The sequence below is a fragment of the Watersipora subatra genome, chromosome 1, assembly GCF_963576615.1.
Source record: "Watersipora subatra chromosome 1, tzWatSuba1.1, whole genome shotgun sequence".
In the NCBI taxonomy this organism is placed as follows: domain Eukaryota; kingdom Metazoa; phylum Bryozoa; class Gymnolaemata; order Cheilostomatida; family Watersiporidae; genus Watersipora; species Watersipora subatra.
In genome coordinates this window covers 14,687,411-14,708,628 of record NC_088708.1, presented here as the reverse complement: position 1 = coordinate 14,708,628, position 21,218 = coordinate 14,687,411, and the positions used below count along the sequence as shown (strand labels likewise).

The window sequence follows — 21,218 nt, the reverse complement described above, 5'->3', positions numbered from 1 at the left end:
TATGCACCTTGGAAATACAAATCATACAAAGAATTAATATTTGCTGATAGAAGGATGAAAATAAATAATTTCTGACTTCCTCAAAGGAAAGTACTCGTAAAAAATATACAAAAAGTGTGATAGACGGAAATAGTGACAATAAGACAAGTGAAATGGATTAATGCAGACTGATACTAAGCGTGTGTCAGGCTTTAAACTGTAGGTTTGATGACTTTACCAATGGCAGTGCTCTCATCTGTACCAGACCTTTTGGTGTTGTACTGCTCACGAAACAGTTTGGCTTGCTTGAGATACTGCCTGGCCAGGGCGATCTCTGATGCCAGTCTTCTGAGGTCATCTCCTTCAAACTCGGGTATGTTGACAGTCTAAAAAATATTGGACTAATTTAATTTTTGTCAGAATTCTATAAAACCAAACAGCGACAAGAACTGGATACAGACTCGGTAAGCAATCTTCCCCAATAGCATATTTGCTCATGTATATGTCGAGTTTCTGGGCGATGATTTTAAGGTAAATTTTAGTTGTCGACTTATACATGAACAATGTTTATGGGCATGTTGCCGCCGAGTCAAATAGAATGTGAATATGAAAAGAAAACTTTGTTATTATACATGCAATATACTCAATATACATGAGTAATGCTTACAATAATGCAACTTTTGTCTTGAAAAGTACATTATTGTATATCAACTTATACATGAGATCGATATATACATAAGTATATATGATAAATGACGTGCATCAGCCAACGTACCTCGTCAGTGAATCCCTCGTTGAGTACCTTATGTGCAAAGAGGTCAGCGTTGAAGTCAGGTCCATGGGACCTGTGATAGCGCCCACCCGTCTCCCCTGCCAGAGCCTGTAAAGAAGGATACTTGCTACTTAACATAATTGTGTAACTATCAAGATGAGCCCTTTAGTTTCCAATCTTCTTAGGGAATGTATTAGCTGTTTCTTATTCAATTGACGCTCTAAGAAGCCGTAAGAAAACACCATTGATGGTTATTTGCTCATACAAGCAAAATCAGCGCTGCCCTGTTGAATGCTCCTGTTTAATACAGACCTTGAGAAAGCTGTTGGCACTCTTGTCATCACAATGGAAGGACATGGTGTGTATTTTCAGCCTCCTGTGCTCATTCATTTGTGCCACCTCTTTGAGCACATGTTGGGTGCTTGTGTCTGGCTTGCCATCACTAAGCAGGTATATCGCTTCCAGCTCCAGATCACAGAACGCTGCCTGTGATTAGTTATAAAGAGTATTTGTCAAATTAGAATATCTAGCGGGCATTGCAAATTAAGAATATAATAAATAAAATATATGTAGTAGATTGTTTTCACTATTAACAGTTTTGAGTGTCTGTTTATGATCTCTATGCAATGAGATCTTATATAGAAGATAGATTTGTTCTGCATGCATTTTAACTGTCAACAGAATGACACGATCTATAGCTAGCACAATAAAAGAAACTCGCACCTGTATGGCTTGTAAAGTGCATGTGTTGCCATCAGCTGACAACCTAGAGATCCACTCTATCGCCTCATGACATCTTTGCTCCTCAGCCAAAGTCACTCTGTTCATCCATTTGACCACATTTTTGGAGAAACCAATCATGTTAAACCTATTTAAAGAATAAATTTTGTAGTTACTACACAGTAGGCAAGAGAGTTGCAAGTTATAAAGACTGTAGCGGCTTTGAGCATTTTTCGAGACAATATCATCCAGGTAAGTCTGAGTAAGTCTTGGTCACCCCAACTTACTCTACTTCTAACAAAGGAACATTGGTTGGAGGCTCGCTAAACATCTGCTTCACTGATTGGTTAACGGCTGATGGAAAAACTTTGTCAACTGAACTGTAACTAGAAAACATTTCATACCGAAATGGTGAGAAAAGGACTTGTGTTTATATAATCAACTCAATTTTGACTACGAAACTACTATAAAATTAACAACTGGACAGTTTGTAGAAGCGCTCAAGTTGAACAATGGTAAATCACTACATTTGCAACGTTAAGCTCTAATGCAATATTGAAAACTGATAAAATTGAAATGAAATAACCACAATTTATTTTATTCATAGTGCTGATTTTTAATATCTTATTAGTTAACTTTGTAATTGTTTGTTTAATTATGTATTTTATAACTTTTGTGCTCACCTTTTTCGAATACGAAATGAAGCAAAGAGTAAAAGAAACTTTGCCCTATTTTTCCATGAGCACAGGTATGTTGAAGTAGATCGGCCTCTCCACGATTGGTTACTAATGAATATAGGTCAATTCACGTCATTGGCAACTTGCCGTAAGTACATTTAATGAGTTTTTTCTCTCACCATACCGAGTGAGCTCACTCACCGCAAAAAACGCTCACATAAGCTCAATGGTTTGTTTATTTATACCTCCAGGCAACATAATTACCAATTAGCTGCAGTTTGATATTTATTCTATAACCTCTGATTCTATAAGGAAACTGTCAGCAATGCAATGATAGCAATTGGTAAATTTAGATTAACAGGTCTTACAGAGTTCTACTGTAAACAAGTTTGACCAACCTGACTTTTTGAGGATAAAGCTGATCCCAGATAAGAGAAGCCAGCTCATGCTTTAGCTCGTCCATGTAAGTCATCATAGAGCCAGATATGTCGACCAGTATGGCTACCTTGGTCTCAACAATCGTGCCAAACACTCTCCTGCTGCCTGCAAGCCAGCAAGTTAAATCTACACACGAATCTTTTACATAAATACGTGCCATTGAAAAGGCACAGGCACTAAAAAAACATTCTTACTAAATTGTACAATGCAGCTGAGGAGCAACAAGCTGAAAAATAAAGGTTCCGGAACATACCACTGAGAAGCCACTGCAGACGGCGGATGTAACGCTTCAGTACTGTGTCCATCTGCACTTCATATCTCTCAAGTTCATGTGGCAACAGCTGCAAGTGCTTTATGGTGCCCTTGACATTTACACTCGGAAATATATTGCAGTATCTGAAAAAATCAAAATAATACAAAAATTCAATCTAGTTTTGTTCACAAGAAAATATTTCGTATAAACAAGAATCAATAGAGATTAAGAGAGAAAAGAGGTGTGATATGCTGGTGGAATGAGTACATAATTACAGAATTGGTACGAACAAACGCGTTTAGATAAAAAAAGTTTTATGTGGTTTAATATCAATTGTTATCACCGTTTACAGTGTCTTCAGCAGTTAGCTTCAGTAGGATTAGATAAGATCCACAAATAAAAACATTCATGACCAGGACTGCAACTATACCAGAATAGACAACCAAAACTATTCATTTTCATGATTGACTACTTCGGTTTTACTGTTTTGGTATCAAATTTTATCTTCAACTAGAACATCAATAAGGAACATCCATTGTTAGCAGACTGAGGATACGGAACTAGTCATGTAATATAACACAGCAAACGGTAAGTGAAGATGATGGTTGCTGCATGGCCAGACAGATAACAGAATATGACCTAACAGCGCGCTGATACTCACTTGGCGCTCACACTCTTCCCAATAGTTTTAACTGATTGGTCGACATGTTTGCAATCGGGTCCACTGACTAGTTTGTACAGGTCAAGTCTCAACTTGTTAATAGAGTACTTCCTCATCCACTACAGAATATTAATAAACTCGTAAAATAACATATATTTTCAAATGAATACACTTGATGAGCAAAATTGCGAAAAAAAATTGTTGTGAAGAAAAATTTGACTTTCCAAATAAGTTTTAGTCTAAACAATTACTCCACTTAGTACTATTAGTTCGTTTGTAGCTTTGAATATCACTTCATCTTTTTTATGTTTAATCATAGAATTACTTTTGAATATAAAAGCAGGATAACTCTTACTTATAATTATATTATACAATATATATATATATATGTAAATGGTGATGTCACACGCAACTAAATGCTGCTTTTAGACAGACTCTAGTGAAATCGTGTCTATTTTTTTATTTAATCATTCTATTTATTGCTAGCTTTGCTCTCCATTCTAAATCTCTTTCAACTTGCAACAACATGTCAAATCTCTTTCAACTTGCAACAACATGTCAAATCTCTTTCAACTTGCAACAACATGTCAAATCTTTGTCAACAAACACTCTTCTCAATTACTCTGAATAGTAACTGTAGTTTCAGCATAATTCACCTGCTAGATTAGTCAAGTGTGACCTTGAACTTAGTACAGGATTAACGTAACTAATAACAACACATCACCGAAACACTATAATTCAATTAGAAACAGTTATAAATACAGTATATGTTTTAACTGAGAGGTTTATAAAAAGGATATATTAGACTCACATCTTTAGTAGCTATAGCCTCTTCATCATGTGGAATGCTCGCAGGTACTACATCTTTCCTCACTGACTTAGACATTGGATAGTCTTTAAACACTACTCCAACCTGCAATAACATGTGTGACTATTGTAAGAACATAAATGTCCACATGTGTGACTATTGCAAGAACATACCGATCCACATGTGTGAATATTGTAAGAACATACAGATCCACACGTGTGACTATTGTAAGAACATACATATCCACATGTGTGACTATTGTAAGAACATACAGATCCACATGTGTGACTATTGTAAGAACATACATATCCACACGTGTGAATATTATAAGAACATACATATCCACATGTGTGACTATTGTAAGAACATACATATCCACACGTGTTACTATTGTAAGAACATACATATCCACATGTGTGACTATTGTAAGAACATACATATCCACACGTGTGACTATTGTAAGAACATACATATCCACATGTGTGACTATTGTAAGAACATACATATCCACATGTGTGAACAGTCTTGCGTGGCCTTTAATCACTTGTACGCATAAAAATCATCTTTGCGCTTACTTGTTATTTATGCGTTATTATTAAAACAGAATTAAGAACTAAATATAAAAATTTAAAATAGCATTAAAACAATTTATCCTTTAATGAAGTCATTGTAATTATTAGTATCTTGACAGTCCAGTGCACCGTGAGAGTTCACCTCACGTGTAGTAACTAGAGTAACTGCCCAAATATTACGAACAACAGCAAGGAAATGAATTGGCAGAGTTGATAGAGCGTTGGTTGGCCAAGCCGAAAGTTATGAGTTTAAATTTGGTTGAAAGAAATATTTTTTCTCATCTTGAAGCACGACTTTAGACAGATGAAAGACACAGCTTTTATTATCGTAAAGATTGATAAATCAAGATTCGAAACCAATTTCAAAATGGCGAGCATGATGGCTGATTCTGGACAGAATGTTAGTTGAGACACAAACTCACAGGTTGGGTTTTATCTCCAGTGTAAAAGACCTGAGTGCTTGGCTGCTTCTTCTTGTAGGTGCTCTTCACCTTAGCCATGGGGTTGTCTCCCGTGCGACTTGACTCTAGAAAAAAAAACAGTTTTACCACTAAGGTCAAACCTACTAACAAGTATAGAGAAGAATTTCCATGTTCAAGCAATGCGTTGTATCTACTGTCATCTTAGGGTATTCCACTCATGATGCACCCAACACAAGGGTAGACAACTTCACCACTGATAAAAATTTTATTTCACCTGAGACCCATCTAAACTATTAGTTGAGACACTCGAGCATTACAATTTAGCAGTCTATGAGTACAAAGTTTAACCAGAAGATAATTTTTAAAGAAAGATCGATGAAGAGTTTATAAAGACGAATGCGAGTCACCTTTAGCACTGGACGCTCTAGACTTGGCACTCTGCCCACCTATACTTCTGCCTGTAGATGACTTTGCGCTTTGCGGTCTCCTTATGCTGTTTGGCTCTTCTTGCTCTCTCTCTGACAGTTGCTGTCATACAAACCATGAAGTGTATGCATGCTATACTATATGACGAGGTACCAGATGAACAAGCCACGCGATACTGTCAGTGTCACATGGTGTCAGGTGTGAGTTTCATGCATCAGCATATAATCATGCAATTATAATTTTATCATATAATATTATAATAATATTATATTATTATACATGCATAATCTTTTATATTATAATATATAATTGTAAATGCTATATTATAATATTATTAATATAATGTATATTGTATATTATAATATATTATATATAATATATTATATATGTAATATATTTTAATATATTATACATGTATATATAACATACATATTATAATATTTATAATATGTATTGTAATATCTATAATACCTATAATATATATACATTCCTTGGACGCATTATAATATTATTATATAATATTATAATGCGTCCGAAAAAATATGTTAAGTACACGATTCTTGAAAAAATATTTTTACGAAAATAAAGGCTTTAAGGTACAAGGAGTGCTGAGACATGCTCGCGCTTGAAGCGACAAAGGAAAGACAGAAAAAGCAAGCTTTAAGACCAACCCTGCTGTGAAGGACAAGGGCGGAAGATGTGTCTAGTTGTGCAGACGGTATATTGGGAGCTAGCGGCCAATCCGGCCAGAGAAGGGCTTTCTCAGGAATGCAGTTCTTGTGAAAGCTGTTTCCATGCTAATCAAAGGAGCAAAAGCAGCAAATAGAAAGTGTTAAGAAAAAGAACAAGTGTGATGAACAATAATCCATCTAAAGCATGAGCTGTAAAGATAGGTGTGCAACTAATGTGACTTATGCTGCCTCAATCTCCAACCACAACCTTTCGTATCACTTGAGCAATCAAATATCTTTTAATATTCGATAAATAGTTTTGTTTATGAACATGTATATACCTGTAATTTGATACAGAAAACTTTATAAATACTGCTTTCGTTTATCAGAGTTGTTAATGGTTTTCTACTACAATCAAGTACAGTCAACTATGAACAGAGGTGATCAACTCTCTTCTCAGGGTGCAGTGTTGCTTGGTAATAAAAATTTGTATAGTGTCGATCGATCGTGGCTGAGGCTCTCACTAACACCTTAGAGGTCAGAAGGTCAATGTGTCAACGAAGGCTATAACTTATAGAGTGAATCACAACAGAGCTGAAGAAATCAAAGCTGGCTCCAATCTTACCCTAGTGAATGGTGTCATGGTAGACTTAGATTTTTGACTAGTCGCCGAAGTACTAGTGCTCAAGCTAGTCACTGAGTCACTTCTGGTACTGCGACTAGCCAATGAGCTCTAATAAATACAAAGAGGTATCTACTGATAAAACAGCAAATATAAAGTAATCATAGTCAGCAGATCTATGAAAATAGAGTTGCAAATATTTAAAAAAATCTGTAGTAATTATAGCTTTGTGCTGTTCAAATCTCCGGTATAGTTTAAAATAACATAATTTCAAACTTTCGGCAAAACAAACAGACTTGTACAATGTACATGCTTTATATTATAAAACTTTATAATATACAAAAAACTTTATGAAAGTTAGCAACAGTACAAAGTTGTTACTAGTAGGTGAAAGCTGTAAAAAGTATTTGAAAAGTTTAAGCCTGAGTAGGTTTCTGAAATTTCTGTTGTAAAACTGCAACTGATGTTGATGTTACTAATGTATCGCATTTATGGCAGCAATTTTGATGTCTCAAAACACTAAACACTGGCTACGAGCAAGTAATGAAGTGTAGGTTCTGAAACGCGAATTGATTTTCATACACAGAATGGAAAGATAACTCCCAAACACATACTTTACGGTCATCAGTTCCAGGTTTCTTTTTGTATCTGCCCTTGACAGACTCAACGAGAGATGAAGCACTGTTGGAGAAATTAACAGCACGATCAATTTCATCAGTGATAGCCTTGATATCATCACTTTCAATGATACCTGTAGAGGAGATTACACCAGAAGCATGATCAGGGTGAACATTCACATAGACATATCTATATGGAAGATTGGAAAGAGGCTCTTACTATGTATACATGATAATTAGCTTAAAGATGTGGCAGAAAACAAAAACAAATCATTTACATGTTGCTGGAAGAGAGCAATAGCAGTGCGATTCGAAATCTGTGATAAAGCAAATGATTATAACATATATATTCATGGCCCCCTATGCTAGTCATCTTGAGGAGGTTCCGATCAAAGCTTTCGGTGTAAAACTAAATTAAACTACGTTAATATTTGACTACTGACCTGATGGATGGTATTCCGCTAATAATGTAGAAACAAAACATTACAATTAAGGTCAAGCCTACTAACAAATAGGAAGGAAAGCAGTTTCCAAATGTAAGTCATGTGTTAAATTTACATGTACTACCATCTTTGAGGGGTACATGATACAATCACATGAGAATTTAATGTTTCAATGTGAGGGCACAGACAATTATGGCAAAAAATTCAGATCTTAATAGCCTAAATGAGTACTTATACATCACAAACAACAGTTCAGTTACGATCTTCACATTACGAATGACACATGCATTAAGTTTACCTGTTTCCCTGAACCAATGAAACCTCCCTCCAGTCACGTGAGCCATTGTCCGGAATAGATCTGAGGTGGCCGTGATATTTGACCAGCGACCCGCTATAGCCCCGTTGCTGTCATAATCATCCACGTTGAAGAGGATGGTGTGCAGTTTACTGCCTCGTCCTCGCAGAGACTCCTCCACATATGAGATGCACAAATCAGAGTGTTGGTCAGGCACTCCGCTAGCAAAGAGATATATTCCTTCGACATCTACAACATCATTAGCAATGATAATACATGTATCTGTATCTTAGAGTTTGTTGAAACACAAAAAAAAGATAGAAGAGAACAATAAAGATGGATCAAATCAAATACAAGTATTCAGAAGGTGAAGTTAATGGTAAACACCGTAGATACGTATATTGGAGAGTACTAGGAAAGAGAGTTATGTACATGATACAGTGCAAATTACGCTGTTGACTGCGCCACTTATATGGGCGTGTCCATAAATAATAATTTGACACTTAAAGTTATTTGATGCCAACTACACATGCACATTTGCTCCCATTATAAAATTCCTTGAATTAATTGATGCAGTACTTTCTTGGCTTTCAGATAATATAAAATTTACTGCTTTCAAAATAGTAGTTCCGGAGCTATGAAGTGCAACATGCGTAAATGTTGAGACATCACAAAATGTCCCATAATTTACGCAAGTTGCACTTCATATTTTGAAAGCACTCCTATTTTGAAAGCAGTAAATTTTATATTATCTGAAAGCCAAGAAAAAACTGCATCAATTAATTCAAAAATGTTTACAATGGGAGCAAATGTACGTGTGTAGTTGGCATCAAATAACTCTAAGTATCAAACTATTAGTTATGGACACGCCCATACAAGTGGTGCAGTCAACAGCGTTTCTTGTAATCTATTGCCTGAGAGTATAAGAGTAGTCAGCTGATGACAAATAAAAGAGGCAAATTAAGGGAAACTAGGAGGTTAGAGCTGAGGGTGTAGTAAATGGGTAAATGTTTGATCTCAATTGATTTGCTAAAACAATCAAAACTGACTTGACTGTTATCATGTAGTGCGCTACAAAAAACAGGCTTTTAAAGATATCTTCAAAAAGGATCTCACTTCGAATTTTATGATCTTTTTGGTTTATTTCACTAAATAATTGCTGACAGTTATGATATATACTAAAATATGGTGACAGATGTTTAGATGTTTATGGTATATAATACTAGACAGTGACAGATGTTTAGATGTTTATGGTATATAATACTAGATAGGGACAGATGTTTAGACATTTGTGATAGAGACTGCTATATAGTTACTGATATTTAGATGCTTATGGTATACACTAATATATAGTGACAGATGGTTGGACATTCATGGTACAAACTACTATAAAGGTAGTTACTGATGTTGTGATGAGTTTCATCATCATTTTCACAGGCTTGTCTAAAGGCTTCCAGAAAGTTCCTGCTTCCTTCACATTGCATATCTAAACAGAACTTCCAGGTGTCTTGCAGATTCTGTGGGGTGACCTTAGTCAAAGTCGGTTTCCATTTTTTCACTGTCATGCCATATCTATCGGATCAATAATTAATACATGTGGAGTACTACAAATTAATAAATTGGCAAACCCGAATCATACTCCTAACAATTATCCATGCAGCTTCATGAGAGCAATAAAAAACAACACCTTTATTTAAGACAATACAAAAGAGAAATGCAATGAACATATATATTCAAAACAATGAGTTTCAAAAAATTATAATTTTTATATCAACACTTTTTTGTGCTAGCAACATATTTATATGTTACCAGCAGGTTTGCATATAGTACCAGCAGCTTTTTTAAACAGTAATTAACTAAGTTGATTAACAATTTTCACTCATCACAATTAACTAAATATAACTACTATCAGAGACAACACTAAATATAACTACTATCAGAGACAACACTAAATATAACTACTATCAGAGACAACACTAAATATAACTACTATCAGAGACGACACTAAATATAACTACTATCAGAGACAACACTCAATATAGGTAACTACTATCAGAGACAACACTAAATATAACTACTATCAGAGACAACACTAAATATAACTACTATCAGAGACAACACTCAATATAGGTAACTACTATCAGAGACAACACTCAATATAACCACTATCAGAGGCAACACTAAATTTATATAACTACTATCAGAGACAACACTAAATATAACTACTATCAGAGACAACACTAAATATAACTACTATCAGAGACAACACTCAATATAGGTAACTACTATCAGAGACAACACTCAATATAACCACTATCAGAGGCAACACTAAATTTATATAACTACTATCAGAGACAAAACTCAATATAACCACTATTAGAGACAACAGGCAAAATAACTACTATAAAAGACAAAACACAACAGAACTACTATCATAGACATAATTTTATGCAATTTTGTTGAGTCCATGGAAACAAACATCAATAATATGAGGTGAGCAGGAGTCAGTATTTGGAACATAAAACTACAAGAGCAAATGTGAGCCTTCAATTCTCAACCAAAGTTGTTGAAAGTGTATGTTGAACAGCTTGAAGGTAGGTCAAGTAATGTGATCAGCAGACGCACATTCAAGAGAACCACAACATTTCCGCACTTACGTGATGATGTTGAGGTAATCCTTGTTTACTAGCTGCTGTTCAAGAAGGAGTCTCAGTGAGTGTTGGATGTGTACCAGGTAGTTGATATTGGAAAGGGAAAGGTCAATTATGATCACAACTCTGCATAAATAAACATTGTTGCAATAACAATCATATAACATAGCGGTAGCACAATGAATGCATGCCATGAAGTGAGATGCTGCTATAGTAAGTGTGAGAAATTCACAAACTTTGGGCTATGATACAAATTAGGCTGGACCATAATTGCTACTGAACTTCAACAATACTAAATAAGCAACTCTTTGCAACAGAAAGTCTTGTTAAAAGTTTATATATAAAAAGTTTGCCTACTTGCTTTCTTACCAGTAAAAAAGTCAGGAAGGTCAACAAAAGCTGTCACACACCCCAAAGTCTGACAAATCAAAAGCATAGATATGCGGGCTATACAAGAATTAAATCACTAACAACCAATGGCTTACCGACAGGTTCTTTCATTGAAAAACAGATAAATTTGAGATCAGAATTTGAGCAGCGAATTCAGACAGCAAAAGGTCACTTACACTTTTTCAGTAACAGTCCCAAAAAGCCTTTTGCTGCCCTGTGACAACCAATTCACTCTGTCTTCATACACTTTGACAACCTCGCCAAGGTGTTTCTGGTACTCAAACATCTCTGACATGTCTACGTGGACATTTTTCACTGAACCATCATTCCACGCGAAGGTAGTGAGGGCTGCAGTGTTCACCTGGAGGATGAACAGAACTCAATAGTACTCAATGTATTCTAATGCAACAGAGTGAATCCCTTTATATAACCAAATAAAACACTGCAATAGTCCAGATCCTGTTCATATCATATATCAAGGTTTTTTGGCTCATGAAAAGGTTGTTAACTATATAATTCATGCAGTTTTTTCCTACATTTTTATATCCAGAAAAGCATCTCCATACAAATTGAATTTGTTCTGTGACCCCCTTTGTATATCAAAACTGTCATAAGTTGGATCAAATTTTCCCACAAGATTATACTGTAATTCGTTTAATTCATTTCTAAGCTCAAAAACATATGATAGTTCTTGAGATAATTGACTTGAGATAAAGACTTGAGATAATGGCGCGCATATATAAAACAAATGTATCATGCATAAGAGATAACAAAAATAAATAAAAAGTTTCAATAGAAAAAGGTTTTTGCAGTCACTTTACCTTAATGATAAACAAGCAGAAGATGGGCGAAGTGAGACAGATACATGCAGTATAACTTATTCTAACCTGTGCATTGTATTAACTAAACTCATTTACGTATTAACATAATATTGTTTTATTCTATATTTTCTATGTATTTGCTTCAACTTTACCTTTAGTATCTTCTCTTTGACTCATGAAACTGTGATGCGTCAAAACACTTCATACAGTTCATGCTGGAAATTATGGGCTTGAGACAAACGCCTACTCTAATTTTATATGGCATTTTGAAAAACTCATAATATGTTAATGCAACCAAATACAGAAGTCTACCCATACTTCAACTAACAATGCAAATGACACAACCGGCCACAATTACAGAGTTAAAAGTATGGAATCAGGTTTTACCTGTGATTTGACACTCCTCTTGAGCACTGGCACAAAGTCTTCTCGGCGAGAATGAGCGTTCTTCTGCAAAACTTGATGGATGTCAAGGCTTTTTGCTGTAAATACAATGTCTGTTATTGCCTCACCAAACTTCAAAATCTTTTGAAAAAATTTCACGCTTATTTTGCAGTTAACTCAACTTTTAGATGAACGTGAGCAGTTTTAGCTAGTTTTGGGAAGAAAAAAAGAAATGAATTGGAAAACTACAGCTGTAATCATTCACCTTTGAGACCATTTGATTTGAGCCAGTCTTCAGAAGTCTTTGGATGAAATGCCGGTTGATCCAAGTCAAGGGGACGGTCATGTCCGGGTGGCCGAGGAAGAAATCGAGACTGAGGAAGCTTTGCCACTTCACTTGAGATCTACAGCAAAACTTGAAGGTAAACAGCTCAACCAGGTATTACCGTATATACTCAATTATAGGACGCACCCTAGTATAAGACGCAGCATAAATTTCAGCCAATTATTGAGAATAAAGGGTAATTCAAGTATAGGACGCACTTCAATTGATCTCTTCACAAGTGAAATTTTCGCACGATCAATCGATTGTTTTTTCACTTTTAGGGCTCAGTTGACTGACTGACAGGTAAGTTTTAACGCTGGAGTGAATTCAACTGAAGTCTGCCGGCGATCAATTTTGTACCGTAATTGGAATCAATAAATCTTTTCACATGCGCTGTTTTTTGTGTTGTTTTTGTTTGTCATGAATAAATCTTTTGAAAACGAATCTGGTTGTTATTTTCTTGTCAGTCACGTGACTATATCTTGGAAGTGAGCAATCATTCTTAATCTTCCTTATAAAGGCGTCCGTTTGACTCAATAATAAAAAGTTACGAACACGTGAAATAAAAACATAATTCCATTTATTTATCACCTCACTCAGACATAGAAATATGAAAGTCGTTGCAATTTTTACAAGTAAGTGTATACATAATAAAGTGACAAATGTTTATTTTCAAAAGCCGTGGAATTCTTCTTCATCAGATGAATTTTCAAGGAGTTTCTTGGCTTGTTTCTCGGTGAGTATATCGTCATAGATTTCGTTTTCGTCATCAGTGTCTTTATTGGTGTCGTTCACTTGATCAGTCCAGAGGATGTCGTATTCTGTTCCGTCGAGGTTGTTACTGATAGAACATTTCTTGAAGGATTTTTCGATCACCGGCGCTTTTCGCTCATCGGCGCATCATCTCACGTTTGTTGACTGAAGACATTTTTGCGAGCAATAAGTGGAGTTAAAAACAATTAAAATCGCCGCGATTGTCTTCCGTCTACCGAGTGTCCATTCCCCTCTCGTATACATGGTATACGGTATAGCAGTGGCCTGATAATCGGTGCTGCTTCATAGAAACACATGGCCCCTCGTGGTATGTTGCGATTATAAGACGCAGGTGAAATGTGGGCTGATTTTCAGGTCAAAAAAGTGCGTCCTATAATTGAGTATATACGGTATATATAATGAGATGTAAAGGCCGCATCCGCTGCTGCAATAGAATGTTTGCTAAAAGATATAACTACTGACGAGGAAAAATGCAAACCTCGTCCATGATAGAGACAAGAGCTGAGCCAAGAAGACCTCTTCGCATATCCTTTATTTTGTTAATGATGCCTTGAGCCTCCTTGACCTCTTGTAACAGACGACTGATGTCATCTCCTGTGTATATCTGCTCCTCATTTGTTGACGTATAGCAGTGGAACCTGCCACCACTCATCTCCGCAAGGTCCTTCATAGCATTCTGCCACAAAAAGACAAAACAAAAACTTATAACTCACACTATGGCTCTCAACTTTAGCCTATAGTAAAAACTAAAGAATTATCAGCCTACCGTCGCATGCTCATTGGCGCAGTCGTACGCCACGCAATGTATTGGCGTTTCATTACCACACAGCAGCTGATAGATATGATCGCACATAATTTCTGACCTCTGGTCTGGACTGCAACATACAAAGGTACAAAGTTCATTTTCATATTCTCACTACATACTTTCAATAAATAAATTAAATGCTGTAAATAAATAATGACGAGCTAATCTCTCGAGCCCAACACGGGTCAACTCCATCTGAATACATCACAGCCTGTAAAAGCTTGCTTCTTACACAGATCCTAGAATAATGAGAATTTGGTCTACGCCCTTCACACTAAGGGTATGCTTGAGTGCCCGCAGTAAGTTGGTGCCTCCGCTTGGCTGGAGTTGTCTCACCCACTGTTCGGCTTCCTCCGTTCTATAAAGACATAACAAGCACAGTCTATGAAATGCTGCAATTTGTAAGAGTGATACATCTATACATATTTTACAGTTTTTAATGATATACAATATTTTCTAAACATTTATTTGTATATAATCAAAGCTATGCAGACATATCTGTGAGAAACAAGCTGCAAACTATAAATAGACGCAAATACTTGATTGGTTATCGGAGACTCACATTCTACAGTTAACATCTCTGGGCACAGCCCACAGTGGGCTGATAGTTGTACCAAATGACACAAAGTAGAGCTTGTCTTTCTTCCTCAGCTGTTCATCGATCAGGTGCTGTAGTAACCATAGAGACAATACAACAATGCGATAAGTTTAACTCACAGAACCCAAATCATTAATATTTTAATGTGAATAGTTTCATGCAAAAAACATTGCTTGTTAGTTTCTTCAACCTACTTCAGGCATACAAAAATTCATGATCACAGGCATGACCGATTCGCAGGTTTTTAAAGTTTCAGAAACTGCAAACAAACTATTTTTTCACCTGATTTATTTTTTAAATTTCATGTTCAACTGAGTAAATCTTTTTCTAAAGAGTCAAATACTCTAGAAACCATAAGAATTAGAAACTGTTATCTATTTAAGCCAGTTAACTCAGCAGACAGTGGAGACAATCATCTCCGCATGCGTAGATACAGTGTACCTAATGTAGGTATGCGTGTGGAGACAATCGTCTCCACATGCGTAGATACAGTGTACCTACCGTTGTATGCCAAAACTCTACTCACCAACAATGATTCCTTGAATGTAGTTAGTCTGCCAAATCCACTATTAACATCTGAGGCATCAACAAGTACGGCCACACTGCTTCCCTTAATTAGGCCAAAGCTTCGCTTGCTGCCGGCCAAACAGAACTTTATTCTCTCAGTATAAGACTGAATGAGCCTGCAAAAAGCAATCACATCCATAACTAGTGCAAGCATTAGCGCTGTGAACAGATAGACTTGAAAGTAGCTGTAAATACTAACAAAATAGAATTATCTTCAAGTTTGCATTTTTACAACTGGCAGTCAGACATACACTAGCGCTGGGATGAAAAATCAAATGGTTTAAAATAAAATCATTGATTTAAATTGATCAACTGATTTAAATCATCGATTTTTTTTCAATAAAAAATCATGATTTTTATGAAAAATGATCATAAAAAATCTTAAAAATCATGACTATGACTTTTTTTAATTTTCATAATTTTGTAAAATCAGTATTTCTTAACAAGCAATCTTGTTTTGATGTGTGTATAACGAATCCGCAAACATTCCTATGTCATACTATATACAAATTATTTAGAAACTCGCTGATTTAAAGCAATTGCAATGACAGCAGCAATGCTGTCCCCTAGTGTCGCAACTCGTACTTAAAGGGATTTCTTTGGCATGTATGAAAGTCTTTTACATGACAATTACTTGTCACACAGCCATTTCTTATTGTACACTTTGATAGGCAAGTCAGCAACATACTTACTTCTGAAGCTTGTACTCAAACTCGTTAATAGTGGCAGAGTCAAACTGTATATGTTGCTGTACTTTACCAGTCACCTTATCACACGATGGCCTGTAAACAGTTGTAGGTATTATAAGCCTTCTATATACCACTTATAACAGAAGAACTCAGAACAGTTGTAGGTGTTATAAACCTTCTATATATCAACTTATAAAAGAAGAACTCTGAACTGGCTAGACAGAATTACAGCTAGAGAAGAAATGCTGGATGCTGGTAGAACCTTGATATGGTCTAGTGTACTTACTTTCCAATAGTGCCCTTGTCCACAAGGTCCTTGAGTGTCAGCCTCAGGTGGTGGATGTTGTGGGTTTGTAACCATTCCTCTGAATCCTGTTCTTCTGCCTGTCCTGTGGCTGAATACTTCTCCGCTTCATTCTATGACACATAGTTTTATTTTATTCTTTTATCATTTTAGGTGATAATTCTATGATAAATAGATTTATTTTAAAGGTAATCATTCTATAATACGTGGTTCTAAATAAAGTAAGTGGATGATACACAATTTTATTCTAATTATAGACTTTTGTTGATGAAAAATGTTATTCTAATGAAAATCACTTGATGGTATGCAGTGTGATTATAAAGAGGGTAACTCTATGATATACGGAGTTGTTCTAAAGAGGATAACTCTATGATATATAGTGCTGTTCTAAAGAGGGTAACTTTATGATATAAAGTGTTGTTAAAAAGAGAGCAGTTTTTTGTTAAACAGACTTATTCATTGGAAGACTATTCTGCTCCTTCTACGCTACAAATATATTTTAATATATACATACATGTACAGTATTAGATAAAAAACAGATGATAAATCAAGGTATTTTTAATACCAACTCTAATAATTACATAATACATATATTTTTTTTGTTAGATGCGCTGTTATTCTTTGTGTCAGCTAGGTTTAATCTTACACTTGATACTTTTATAATACAAATCAGCCACATGTTTCTTTATAAAGTCTAGGTTTATCTACACTTGTATGATTTCACACTCTACACTATATCCGCTGTAAAGAGTTTTATTACTCATCACAGCAAACAGTCTTTTAAGTAGGTAAACCTCTACCATTCTCATATATTCTCATATAGCAAGAACTCAGTCTCAACGCACCATGTAGGATGTGGGCTATCTAACAACCTGATTCTGCAAAACGTCTCTCTACTGGAAGGTAGAACTGATCAAAATAGACTCATTTAAACTAAAAAGAATTCTCTCCACAATATTATTGCAGTTTTAAAATGGTGTCATTTATATAATCTTTCTGAAGTAACTAATGCTTGTGTCTGTTCACCATGCACATGTCTGTATAGTCGCTATATGTTCTTATGCTTGTGTCTGTTCACCATGCACATGTCTGTATAGTCGCTATATATTCTTATGCTTGTGTCTGTTCACCATGCACATGTCTGTATAGTCGCTATATATTCTTATGTCCGTTCACCATGCACATGTCTGTATAGTTGCTATATATTCTTATGCTTGTGTCTGTTCACCAGGCACATGTCTGTATAGTCGCTATATATTCTTATGCTTGTGTCTGTTCACCATGCACATGTCTGTATAGTCGCTATATATTCTTATGTCCGTTCACCATGCACATGTCTGTATAGTTGCTATATATTCTTATGTCCGTTCACCATGCACATGTCTGTATAGTTGCTATATATTCTTATGCTTGTGTCTGTTCACCAGGCACATGTCTGTATAGTCGCTATATATTCTTATGTCCGTTCACCATGCACATGTCTGTATAGTTGCTATATATTCTTATGCTTGTGTCTGTTCACCAGGCACATGTCTGTATAGTCGCTATATATTCTTATGCTTGTGTCTGTTCACCATGCACATGTCTGTATAGTCGCTATATATTCTTATGCTTGTGTCTGTTCACCATGCACATGTCTGTATAGTCGCTATATGTTCTTATGCTTGTGTCTGTTCACCATGCACATGTCTGTATAGTCGCTATATATTCTTATGTCCGTTCACCATGCACATGTCTGTATAGTCGCTATATGTTCTTATGCTTGTGTCTGTTCACCATGCACATGTCTGTATAGTCGCTATATATTCTTATGTCCGTTCACCATGCACATGTCTGTATAGTTGCTATATATTCTTATGCTTGTGTCTGTTCACCAGGCACATGTCTGTATAGTCGCTATATATTCTTATGCTTGTGTCTGTTCACCATGCACATGTCTGTATAGTCGCTATATATTCTTATGCAAAAATATAAAAAATGCTATTTGCTGAAGAAGTTTATTGAAAATAGAAAGAGAAAAGTGAACATCACATAAAATGTAGAAAGAGTTTCTCAGCGATCATAGGAAACCCTATGAAATCCTCTAGGAAGTCTGTAGAGCAGATCCTAAGTCTATTTCTATGAGTGTATAGATAAATGATTATTCTAGACCCAAACTTGACACTTCCACACAGTTTTAATCAGTGCATGATTAAAGCTCAGTTACATGGAGAGTTATATACTAACAGTTATATTAACAGTTAATAGCGCTGTGAAAAGACTGAAAATATTTGACAGGAAATATAGACTCCAATCCACACAAAGTATGCAGCTCCACCTCTGTTTATGTGGCATTATTCTTAATATTACAGACATGCAGCACAACACTGTACGTTTAACTAAAAACAGATTATTTCCACTTCCACATGCAATATAAAACTAGATATATAACTATTATCTTATCTATGTTTTAAATAACATCACCAAACTCTTACTAAAAACATGTGTTTTAAGATCAAAAACTCAGTAAAATGGTGTTTAAAATAACATCTGCATACAGCTGTGTCATCGATCAAGACAATCAGATGTCCAGGCAGTTAGTATGTTTTTTCCAAAAAATAGTGACGGGTCTCGTGAGATGTAGGGAGAACGCTGAACATTTGTGAGTCATGCATTATCTCTATCTCTGTGTTCTTCCATAAAATGACTCATAAAACAAAATGGCGCTGAAAATATAAAACTGTCTAATCTATTTACTTTATGACTCAAAATCTTTAAAAACGTAAGTTTTAATTTTCATATAAAATGAACTGCAGTGGCAATTAGAATAAACATCACATAATGCTCAAGTATTCTGCAAAAGATGCAAACTGGTGGCACAATAACTTTTTTAATAATGATGATAACCATTGCTACTTCCTACCAGCAACATAAAACTAACAATTTTTAGGTTAGTAAAGCAAAGCCATAGAGTGTATCTTTGCGTGAAAACACAACAACAGTTCAGGTTAAATACCTTATAGCCAGACTCCTCCAACTTATATGGGCCCTGTACAACATAGCAACATGTATCATGACATTCTTTCGAGTATGTGTGTAGTTCAAACAGCTGCCTGCACATATCATTTGTGTTTTTTTCCTTCAAAAACCAAAAAACTCCTTACCCATAAATCATAGGTTTGGTTGATGTGGGTAACGGTTAAATCACTTGGAGTTTTTGCCTCAGGAACAGGACTAACTTTCCATTCTGGCCGGCTGGTAAGATTTGGAGCATTGGCACTTGTGCTTTTGTCTGAAGCTATCATTCGTTTTGCTCTTTCCAGCATTCTAAAATGTTTCAATAAATTTCCCTAATGCTTAGCTAAATTGTTCCCAAAATGTTGTTGTAGTTGATTAAAAAGCAATGATCTTTTCATAAGTTTTGAGTCATTAATAAATATTTTACATTAACAAGTTCAACACACCTTTTTTCAATGAAACCATTTAACTACATAAACATATAATTTACAAAATAACGCTAATATCTTGATGGTGTCAGCAATCAAAATGTGAAAGACCACGAACATGAACAAATACGCGATGCTGTAGAGATATATGTCTTCTGCAACTACCCTAAACTTTCAACTAGTATCTTTATACTGCTACACAATAAAAAAGACTATGCTGTGCAAAAATGGAACAAATACACATGTTTCAATAGGAAGTGGACTATTTCAATTTGCTTCCCAGTGTTAGTGATGATCAACTATATGTTACTACTCTTAGAACTTGTGCACAAATAACTTTTGCACAAAAAGCTTGCATTATGCTGACACATTGTGTATAGAATTGTTTAAAAACTTATACACAACCTACTTTGCCTTTAATCCACGCATAGCGTATCGGTTGACGAGTTCCTATACACATGAAAAAGTGCGCATTAGTAACCTTAACCAAGTTGAAATTTGTACCTTTGACGTTCTGATGTTTTATTAATTTTCAAATTAGTGATATAATTAATAAGTACAGATGCTTTTCTAGATTTAAACTTTGTTCTGGCCTGCCTGGTTTTCGGTACGATATTTTTGGGCTAGCGTAACGTATTACTATGACCAGGACTTATTTGACCTTCCATCGAAAGTAACTTCTTTTTACTGATTTGCAGACTTTCTTACCTACGATCACCATTTTCTGATTCATTATTTTTCATGTTAGTCGCATCAGCTGGAGCCAACAAAAAAGGTACACAGTCGAGGTTAGTTTAATTTAGTAACATCACAGCTAAATTGTTGTTAGGGAAATATTTCCGTGAAGCCACAATACGTATCTTATGAATTAAAAAGTGGGTTATTTAAAAAACGTCGATTGAAAGTTTTTTTTTATTAAATGATAAAAAAAAATTTACAAGTATTTAAATTTTTTAAAAACTTTAAATCAGAGTTTCCCAAAATTGAACATTTCTAACTCTTGAAGGACAAAAGTTAGGGGAGTTGTAACACGACTCGTATAGTTGTTATTCTCTTTGCGAGAGTCTTTCCAAAATTGCCATTGGTTATACCACACAAAGAACAGCAGT

The 21,218-nt window shown here is 35.4% G+C and overlaps 1 protein-coding gene across 1 annotated transcript; it reads right to left on the bottom strand.

The window, feature by feature from the left end:
- Positions 1–59: 59 nt before the first annotated feature.
- On the bottom strand, positions 60–20,916 carry LOC137396349 (von Willebrand factor A domain-containing protein 3A-like). The gene is made up of 27 exons (XM_068082588.1): positions 20,818–20,916; positions 19,828–19,990; positions 16,667–16,797; positions 16,384–16,473; positions 15,651–15,807; positions 15,089–15,195; positions 14,759–14,884; positions 14,488–14,596; positions 14,200–14,397; positions 12,888–13,026; positions 12,626–12,720; positions 11,594–11,778; positions 11,034–11,153; positions 9,779–9,948; positions 8,380–8,625; positions 7,636–7,772; positions 6,400–6,525; positions 5,710–5,830; positions 5,303–5,406; positions 4,312–4,413; positions 3,501–3,619; positions 2,840–2,982; positions 2,547–2,691; positions 1,475–1,619; positions 1,064–1,237; positions 755–859; positions 60–365 (listed from the first exon to the last, which is right to left on the bottom strand). Exons 1-27 carry the CDS (start codon positions 20,850–20,852, stop codon positions 192–194), a joined length of 3,666 nt encoding a protein of 1,221 aa, XP_067938689.1. The 5' UTR covers positions 20,853–20,916; the 3' UTR covers positions 60–191.
- Positions 20,917–21,218: the final 302 nt, after the last annotated feature.